Below are 11,313 nucleotides of genomic sequence, written 5' to 3'. Positions count from 1 at the left end.
CTTTTACTACTCGTACATATAATTTTTTAGACTTCTGAAAATTGTTATTTTCAAAATTTTGATCATAACCATGTAAGCAAATATAGTCTATTGTAATATCATTTAAAATCCATAAGGCTGGATCATTTCTAAAAAAAAAAAAATAATAATAATAATAAATAATATATTATATTATAATTGAATAATTAGTTATTAATATTACCCTGGGAGAATATCTGAATATTATTTGATAAACAATTATTATCGTTATTTTCAATTGGAAGTGAAGGATAAATATCTTCTTTAATGAATGAACTATAATAATACAATAATATGGTTATTTTTTTAATATAATGTACAAATAAATAAGTATATAATACTAAATAATAATAAATAAATGAAAAAATAAGTTCAAAATATCGTCTAAATATGAATATGATAAGTATTTTAGATAACATCATACTTTATTTAAAGAATAAAATAACAGGTAAAATGTAATCATGTAAAATACTTTAGTGTAATAACTAATATAGGTTCTTTTTCCAATGGAGTAATAATTCAAGTTTCTTTCACTCATTAGTGAGTTAAGTGTAGCGGCAGAGAGGGGAACATCGTAATCATTCCCCTTTGACTTAGTTCTGATTTATTATAAATATTTAAACTATACTTAAGCCATTTTTCTTATAAATTATAGGCAAGTGAAATTCTATCATCTATGATAAATTATATTAAATCTTAAATGGACAAAGAGTTTTTGTGAAATAATTTTGCGTTTTATTATATCTATTTTATACATATTATGTGTGTAATTTATTTTACTTAACTATTAAATATATAATTAAAATATAATTTAATTCTTCACAATTTGAAGAAATACATAAAATATTATTTAAACTATTTTTTAAGGCTGTTGAAATATATAGTTTATTCGTTCATTGCCATTTAGACAAATAAGCGACAAAAAAAAAATATTTACTGCAAGAAGTTGAATTTTTGAAAAAATATTTGAATTTGTTTGCTTCTTGTCTGTGTTTTTTAAGTAATTAATTATTTATTTTATTTAATTTTAGATTCTGAGTGGAGGGATGAATGTATATAATTTTACAATAATAAATGTTTTTTTTTTTTCGTGCCTGTCATCATCGTTTGGGGCAGTACTACTGCTTCGATTTTCTTCAACAGTATATTGTTAGATGGGAAAGTGAATCTAGTTAATGCATTTAGGAAGTCAACATTTAAAAATCTCAATAGTTTTCAAAAGCGCAGGGAAAAACAAAATAAAAATTAAGGAAAAACGGTAAATTTTACCCAAAACCGGTTTTTAACAAAATTGATTTTGGATTTTGGTGTTACTCTAAAACAGTCAACCATAGATACATTCATTTTACAATAGGTACATTAATTTTCACTGAATGTTTATTAGCATTTTCTATACACGATAAAATTTTAAAAATTTTAAAAATGTCCAATTTTTTCTATAAATGCCAATTAAATTGTATTTCTTAGGTAAAACAGCTTGAAAATTGAATGCAAAACTCTTATTATATTGTTACAATGACAAAAAATGCTTACAAAAAATATTAAAAATATAGTCACAATTTTTTATAAGCATTTAAATTTTGAATTTTGACATATACGTATAAATCACAAAAAAGTGCAAACTATTTTGATTTATAAATTCATAAAAATTTAAAAATGTGATATAGGTATGATTCCTTATAAGGTTATCTACTTTTATAAAAAAAAAAGTCTATAAGAAAGTTAAATTAAATTTTATGAGCGTTTGATGTTCAAATTCTTACAACATATTGGATATTCTCTCGATTTCTCGAGAGCGATTTGAGAAATTGTATTTTTGAGAAATCAACCATAGTTGTGTCATCTCTATTATTATAAACGTAAATATTTCGTATCTTCAAAAACATATGGTAATATGCCTTATCTCAATGGTGTAGGCTGTAGATAGTAGACTATAAAGATTAATAAAAATTGTTATCTTTAGAATGTTATTGGTTTTTATAGTATATGACTTCATTGATGTCGTTGTATGTAGTTCTTTGAGTACCTTGTACCTATAATATCATGGTGTCAATGTTTGTTTGAAAATTAATTTTTAGTTCCTTCTAATGTTAATGTAACTAATTAAAATATTATTATAATATAATGATGAAATGTTGAATATAATATAATATTAAAAATGTCAGCTTTGTGCACAAATGGTGTAGAGGCTACGCTGTGGTATGTGATATCCGAATTGAACGTGCGTATAGTGATGTTTTTAGTAAATTAAATCATATTTTTTTTCTTTATTTAAAATGAACAATTAATTAAACATTATGTTAAATATGAAAATTAAATATTATCCAATTTCTGCTTTTAGCACACTAGCTATAAAGTAATTTAATTAGTAAGGTTAAATTTATAAAATGTCGGAGTCAAGAATATGATTCACATATTTATGGGCTAAAAATATCGATTTTAATTTGTATTATTGAAGCCCATATATTACAATGTCATAAACAATAATTCTGTATATTCATTATATAGAACTTATATAATGTATACATATATCATACATACATACGTTTTATTTTACAAATATGCTATTAAGCTTATACGGGTTTAAGTATAATCTAGCCAAGGTGAATCACTTCTATAATATCATATTATACAAAAAATATAAATATACCCTGTATATAGCCTGTAAGTTGAATTAATAATAAATATTATAATTTTTTATTCGTTTCTATGGTGATAAGCAAAGCGTTAGAAATTAAAATCCCGTTTTTAGCGCTTTTTAGTAATTTGTTGGTGGTTTTTCCAGTGGCATCAAATAACTAATGAGAAATTGATCTACTTAACGTTCCATCTTTATCCAATTTACTAAAAGATAAGAGTATAAGACACTATATGTTGAAATCGAAGCACTCCTTCTGGTAGACATTTTATATACAGGATAAAAAAAAATAAACACTATTGTAAAACCACTATAGCTTCCTTGCTCCGCTCAGAATCTAAAATAAACTTATTTCTGAAATATTATTATTTATATTTTAGAAATAGTAGCTCGTATATAAATAATTTTTTTTTTAAAACACCTTTATAAGTTGTTGTTGATCGTTTTCTCTGCTCTCATACTAGTCATACTGTCATACACTTACCTATTAAATTATTATTTTGAAAATAAATATTATACATATTATATAATTGTATGATAGTTATTATTATATAAGCAATTTAGTATTTTTACAATAGACGGATTTGAGTTGAATAAAAATATCCTAAATATTAATATAAATACAAAATTAAAATTAATAATTTAAAAATACTATGGCGACAAAAATGTGTTTATTATTTAATAAACAATATAATATTCACTGCACTTATTAGCCAATTAAGTCCAAACACTATTGGACAAATTCCCAATAGTCAACATTTTACTATGATTTTCTACATAATTCATCAACAATAATTATATTATATACATTATACATAAACATAATATGTTAATAAGATCTTGTTATATAAGATATTTAACGAAAATAGATCAGTCGAAAACTGTCTTATATTCAATAAATAAGGATATAAAATGATTTAATATGATTATTATTTAATTTAAAATTATTTACACAGTATAATTTAATCCGAACATAAATAGGATACTTTTTAACCTAACCATATAATAACTAATATTATAACATAATATACAAATAAAAGTAGCTTAATCAAATTAGCAAGTGCTAATATATATTTTTTTTCGTGCAATTTTGGCTGACTGACATCAACAATATTTTTGTAGAACTTTATTCTTGTTCTTATAACTGCTACATTTATCTATCAGTACATTAAACATTTATATATTTTAAAAATCTTAAATTTAAATGGCCAATTTATTATAATGTTATCAATGTGTTAGTAATAATAAAGTTAATATTATCATTAATTTTAACATAATTATAATTGAGTATTATAATAGGTACATTCGTTATCATCAAATTATGGTACCTTAATATTTATTGCGGGCGGCGGGCCAGCATATTTTTTTGATTTCCATATTGAAAATACAGCTGAATGGCCATGTTTATTTACAAAAATTAAATAGGTATAAAAAAGTGTTTATCTTTTCTTTACGCCAATACAGTTTTAATTTGTAACACTTTAGGGGTGAAGCATTTTTCGTTAAAATATAAAATAAACATTGGTTTATTATTTCAGCTAAACAGAAAAGTGTACATAAATGATTTTACAATTTATTATTGAAAAAATTTAATATTTCTGAAGTATTGCTATACCTAGCTCTTTTATATTCTTGTTTCTATTTTTTTTTTTTTAAATTTTTTTGTAAGTATAATATAATAATATTTAAATTATAGGTAGAGGTAAACTTGTACCTCTAACTCACTGTCTTTATAAAAATGATTGTATAAATATACGAGCTTACAGAAAACGTAACCAATATAAATTGTATAACTAGAAGTTTTTAGCTTTTTTGTTTTATTCTTAAAAAAAAATTGGTAGTTTAATAAGAGTTTTCATAATAAACAAGATTAATAAAACTACATGATAAATCAATTTTTATAATTACAAAAAAAAAAATATATTTATTATATTGTTTGAGTTATTTAAAAATATGGTATAGGTAGGAGGTGCATATACTAACTGATTTAATTTTATAGTTGATACTTGGAAACTATTAGGCATCATATTATTTTTGGGACTAGGCCAGGTCCCAATAAGTTACATGATTTTAAATTATAATATCGTAATAGGTACATACATTATTGTTGTTGAATAAAAATGTTTCAGGGGGACGGAATGGCCGATTGGACTACGGCGCGGCGTCGATTCCGACGCGTACCGTCGCCGGTTCGAATCTCGACTACGGACGGCTCCTCTCTCTGGGCAGGCAACTGTCTAGAGAGAGAGGCTGCCATCCCCCGACAGGGCATGACAAAAACTTACGGGTTAGGTTAGGTTATTGTGTTAGGCCACAATTGAAAAAAAAACCACCCAATGCCCTAAGTATACCGCTACAACCGTAACCCCCACAATAGGTAATGGGCATAATTGCCGGGCTCTAGACCAATATAAAAAAAAAATAATAATATAATGTTATCAACATATAAGAATAAAAATAATATATATGAAATATCATACAAATTTTTTTATTGTATTTATTTAATTTGATTGTATAATGATTTTTTATTCGTAGTTTAATGATTATACACAAACAATTATAGGTGCAAGTAGATTTTTGTTATTAATTTTATCATTCAGTAGATGATATGGAAATATTCAGCAAATAAATTATCAGATTATCTATAACTGTAAACTGATAAAATTACTAAATAAAATATTTACGTAAGAGTTTGGCACAAAATCAATAAAATACTAACAGTCACAACCGGAAATAATCGTTCATAGTCCAATTATTTGTAGAAAGTTTTACTTAAAACTACGTATGTAAAAAACATTTAATTTAAACTGGCAATAATACAAATATTCAACTGTTTTTCATTTGTTTTACGTAAAGAAATATGATGGTAAATAATAATATTGTCCAATCATTTGCCAATTTTAGTGATCCTGCACTTGCAGCGGCTGTATGGGCCGTCGATCCAGACAGTCTGGCACGATCGACATCTGATCTCCACTTGATGTAGTATTGAGGCGGAGTCTGCGTCATTGCTCTTAGCCTAAAGTAACAAAGCATAATATTTAATGATCCGTTTTTAAATGTACTAATAATACATTAATATTGTATTTAAACTGCATACTTGATTACAACAATATTAGTTTGCCACGGGAGAGTGTTGGTTGAATTTTTTTCCCTGGAGCAGAATGTGTATAATATCGGACCGGCTTTGTCATCTGATCTTTCCGAATACTCGTGAATGCTTATATTCCACGCTGAGCAAGGACCTAAGATATAAAATATATTTTATTTGATGTAATTTTTATTTATTATTACTCACAGCAGAACTGCGTCTAAATACTTTAGTTATTGAACATTTATAGAAATATTTTAAAATATTTTATGATTACAATAATTATTTTTAAAACGTTTTATACAATTTGAATATTAAATAAAATATGACGTACTAAACGTTTTTAAATAGGTAGAAATTATTATCAAGACTGAACCTGTTGTGATTTCGTACAATATTTAGAAGAAATAATACGAACAATTATTATTGAAATTATTTTTAATCGACCCGTAGTATTTGAAATCGATGTTTTAGCATAGATTTAGAGTATATCTCATATTTATCAACATTTATATCTTTTTAGGCATGGGGGAATAAAAAATCTTATAAAAATTACATTTGTATGGTTTTCACTATAAAAAAAAAATAGCGATAATTCATATACTTATTATATGACCAGATGTAATATTAAATACATTCTGCTGACATGAACAAAATATTTAACAACTTCTTATAAATATTCTTAGTGGGGTACTTGTCTTATACTCTTATAAATTATTATGTTAGTATTGTATGTCCAATCTCTAACTTTCATCCTCCTTATTACAGCTATAGACTATAGATCATAAATACAATTTCTATGGCTATAATATTATATTAATTACATATCTAATAATCTAATACATTCATATTATCATAGGTACTGACGTACTCATTATATTATACACTGGTCTATGGACGTACTGATATAAAATCAATAGAAAAAAAAACCGGCCGATAAAGGGGGAGGGGGTGGTATCGCCCACTCCCCCTTGCTACATCACTGAAAACGATTGTATTACTCCACGGTTTTAAATTTAATTAATATTAAATAATACATAGAACATTTTAATGATGATGACATTTTTAGTTTTATTAAAACTGTTTTGTCATTAACTTTGAAAACTTATAGAAGCCAGTAATTACATTTTTATGAAATTATATCTTAAATTATCAACCAAAATCCCAATGTAATTTAATTATTTCGATACAAAGTTTTATATAGGTTGTGGAAAAAATAAAACTAGGTTTTAAACATTTTATATTTATGATTTTTCAATATTACCTTGTGTTTATAAAATTTAAAAAAATAGTATTGAACACTACCTATTTAACCTGTGTGATTGTTATGGTAGATTATTAACAAATAGGTACATTACTAATACATATATCATTTTAAACTCGAAAGGCCATATAAAATTATATATTATAATATCTCTACGGCCTACACTGCATAATGTAGATATTTGGCTACATAATGGTTTTATTTGAAAATAACTATATTTTTTCATATTTTTTTATTAACGCGCATTATAGACATTTGTCAACATAACACGTAGTATACTGATATCAATATTATCACAAAACCACGGTAACAATCATAGTTATCACGTGTATTATTTGCACTACCCAAATATTATCAATTGTCTAGTTCCACTGTGTTTATTATATTGTATCAAACTGTACAAAACGAATTTTGATTCAAAAAAAATAGTTATGAAATCACTATTGTGAGAATTATTTATTAAAACCATAATAATTATTTTGGATGGGCATTTTATTTTGATTTCACTTGGTATATATAAAATTTAATAAATTTATCATTTATTATTTTTAATTGTATATAAAGTATATCATGTAATATCTAAATAATTTCATATCAGAAATAATTTTTTTAAATAAAATAATGTCACTAATGCACACTGTTGTCATTTGCTTACAAACCCTTAAATAGGGGTAAAAGGTATAATACAATTAAACGATATAATTAAAATAGATTTTTTAGTCATTTTTCCCAAATTCAGTGTTAAATTCTCATAAAGAATTATATTTTTTTTAAGTACAAACAATCATGCAGGTAGGGATATAGGTATATTATTTTATTTTTATTTTTATTTTATTATTTTTACGCTATATGTATAGCATTTGACAAATATAATTACAGGTTATATTATGATTAAAAATCATAAAATTTAAGATAATTTAGACAAAAGGTTAATATAGTGACCAATAAACTAAGCGAATTTGATTAATTGGCGGAGAATTCTGTGAATAGGATTGTTACATACGAGGTAGTGTGGTGAAATGTAAAAATGTGAGTGATTTCTGTTGGGTAGGCTGGGATGATATTATATATAATTTTGGTAATATTTAAAAATTGTATTCTTATAATTTCTTGGAATTAAAACATTTTACTGAACTAAATAAGTAAAACTAATAAAATTTGTTTATTTTTTTAAAATAATAACGGCGTGAGAACTTTTGTTTTATCGTATCTGACCAACTTGTAATACAGGAGATTTTTATTTAATTATTCTAAGAAGAAAGGTGTTTTGAAAACTCTTAGAAAACTAAATTGTTCAAAAAGATTTTTACCGATCTAATACTCGTTTTAACCCATTGTTTTTCCAGTTAAGTTTAAATTCTACTTCATAAACTTTAAGTTTAAAACAAAGGATATTACCAGAATTAGTGTTTGTTTTATTAGAGAACAATGACTCTATTATCCTTTTCCTAGAACTTTGAAGAATTATGTTTTTTTAACCATCATTAACCCTATTTTTATTTTAAAAAGTTCATGATTATTTCGAACATTAAGTTAAAACACTTTTTAAAGTATTATTTAATAAAAAATAAAGTATATTTTAATACTTAAATGCAACAGATTATGCTATGAAAAATATTTCTTAATAGTTATATAATATGTTATGATCAAAGACAATAGTTTGTTAAATGGCGATGTCGGCTGGGTAATGTATTTATTTGCTTGTAAATTAGGTTATGTTGTAATCGTATAGGTACAATGTACATGTTGTTTGGACGTTTGGTCATTATTGTCAATAGCCAGTTGAGTTGACCATTGACGTTAAATGGATAAACAAAAGCCGTTAAGCCATTTAAAAATCAAAAGTTGATACTTCTGAAGTGTAAAATAGGGGGGGGGGGAGGAATTATGAAATGTACTCTGAAGTATGCGTATTATGTTCTTATCAAAATTCAACATTTCTATCTATTAGAGCCAAAAAATTCTATGATCCATACAATATATTGAATACGTATTCTGTACATCATTATTGGTTATATTTTTGATTATTATGTAACTCATCATCATTATACTAAGTGAAAAAATAAAAGGTTTCTACTGCACCACTAATTTGTTTGAGTTAACAATGTTTTTGTAATCTATATATAATATATAATTATTAATTATTATCATTATTCATTGACAGGTGAAAGACGAAAATTCTAGTACAAAATTAATTTTTTTAATAACATTTCCCTACATATAATATTAAGCTAATTTTGGGCCTTGACGATATTTCCCAGTCATTGACGTTCTTGTCAAATTATCGATTAACATGTAAACATGTATACATAATACCTGAAAATGATAATTGAAAATTCGCAAAGCCATAAAATTTAACATTTTTGGAATATAATTTGATAACAAATGTCGGTAAAGTCGCATATTATATTATATTTAATATTTATTGGTTTTATTCTGTCGCTTTAAGAAAACCACGATTAAATATTTAAGTGGCAACTTTTGTGAGTTTGTTACGTCACATTTTATACTCACGACTTTGTGAACTTCCTATTTCTATGGTCAAGTGACGTTCGACATTTGAATCTAGTAACCACGTACAATCCTGATGGTAATAGAAATTGAGTGGACTTTCCCTGATCATTATCGGAGATTCGAGTATGCCGGTATGTTGGTTGATGACCCGATAACCGCACACCATATCGTCTTTGAACGAATATTCGGCCGAGTATTCAAACCCCTTGTTGGCCCAGCTGTACTTTGATACCGAGTATACCAACTTGATGGGTGACCATGATTTGACGGTGACTGGTAACCATTCCGCCTAAGGCACACATAAACATGACGATACTTATAATATGTTATATTTATATAATATAATGCAGTACATTCCGCCGAGCCACCAGGAAAGAAAATACAAATTATATATATGTACATAATAATATAATATGTTTCATCCGTCAAGAACCCCACCTGAAAATCGCCACAAATGCAGGACAATATGTCATCGTTTGTCGAGATGACATATAGCTGATCGACGACCGATGAAGCGTTTTTGACACAACGACACCCACCGTCCCCACATTCAGTGTAGCATAGATTCGAAGACATTTTATTTAACGATATAACCTGCAAATAATAATTAAGATAAGCGATGTTAAAGTATTTAAATTTGAAAGAAAAAGAAATATTCAGCTGCTAGTGCATACGTATTAATATATATTAGTCCTCTTATCGATCAATTATTATTTGATTAATAGAGATACGCGTTATAATCTACGTTAATGGAATCTTATAATTAATTTGTTTTTTAAAGCAATAATAATATTTTGCACCTACTCCAAATAATTTATTGTAGTTTTTATTAGGTGATTCACACATAGTATAGGTATTGTAAAATATACAATAGTGAAACAGAAATACAGAAAGAAGAATACATTTACATTTATTCTATATAGTACCTATATTGTATCATGGAAAATAGATTTCAAAAACGATTATAATGATATTAAGTACCTAGTCAAATTTCCAATGTATTGAATACATTTGTGTAAACACATTGTAAAAGTATTGATAAATAATTATTAATTTCCAAAATGATAACATATTATTATTATAATTTACTACGAAGTAAGTTTTATAAAAAGTTTTTATCGATAGTATTTAATAGAGGTGTTAATACGTAATAATGAAACTTCATCGAAAACAGTAATTACGTTTTATACTAAATAGTATATTATATTATAACTTCTCAAATAATAGTTTTTGATTTTAATAGTATCGACCTAATGCGTTTATGTACCCAAAAGGCTTCAAATTAAACGTACACGTAAATGAATTATATTGATCAAACAGATTTAATACCATTATGGGCATTATGTTTTCCTACTCCATACGTATAATACTCCGTATAATAACCTCCGTATGTAGGTTATGTGTAAATTTGGGCGCGAGTTGTATGATACAGATTTTTAAATAGGTATAAATATTGGATAAAATTTATAATATTCTAAGGATGTAATAGGTGCTTAAAATAAAAGCGTTTTATTTTTATATTAAGATTAAAAAACATTAAATTCAGCAGTAAATATTGAGGTTTGTAAACTGTTTAAAGTAACTTCTTTAGAAATATATGAATCTTAAATTACTTATATCTAGGCTACAAGACATAGGTACTACATATTGTTATAACTTCATCTTAACAATATTTTAAGATTTGCAATAGTACTTTTTCATGTGAAGTAAGAAATATGAGGCAAGCAAAGTGATATGAACGTATAATATACGATTTTAGTATTTGTTAGGATTTTCTTGTTTGTACTT

At 25.5% G+C, this 11,313-nt stretch overlaps 1 protein-coding gene across 1 annotated transcript in view; it reads right to left on the bottom strand.

The window, feature by feature from the left end:
* Positions 1–3,297: 3,297 nt before the first annotated feature.
* LOC100572104 overlaps positions 3,298–11,313 on the bottom strand; it is a 215,987-nt gene continuing 207,971 nt past the window's right edge. The window contains exons 14-17 of the mRNA XM_029488085.1: positions 9,964–10,119; positions 9,526–9,814; positions 5,757–5,901; positions 3,298–5,675 (exon numbers count right to left, since the gene is read on the bottom strand). Coding sequence (XP_029343945.1) covers positions 5,483–5,675; positions 5,757–5,901; positions 9,526–9,814; positions 9,964–10,119 — 783 coding nt within the window. The 3' untranslated portion in view covers positions 3,298–5,482. The remainder of the gene's footprint in view (positions 5,676–5,756; positions 5,902–9,525; positions 9,815–9,963; positions 10,120–11,313) is intronic.

Source organism: Acyrthosiphon pisum, chromosome A1 (assembly GCF_005508785.2).
Source record: "Acyrthosiphon pisum isolate AL4f chromosome A1, pea_aphid_22Mar2018_4r6ur, whole genome shotgun sequence".
NCBI lineage: Eukaryota > Metazoa > Arthropoda > Insecta > Hemiptera > Aphididae > Acyrthosiphon > Acyrthosiphon pisum.
Note: the sequence above shows the minus strand (reverse complement) of the source record. Positions and strands in the feature narration are given on the sequence as shown.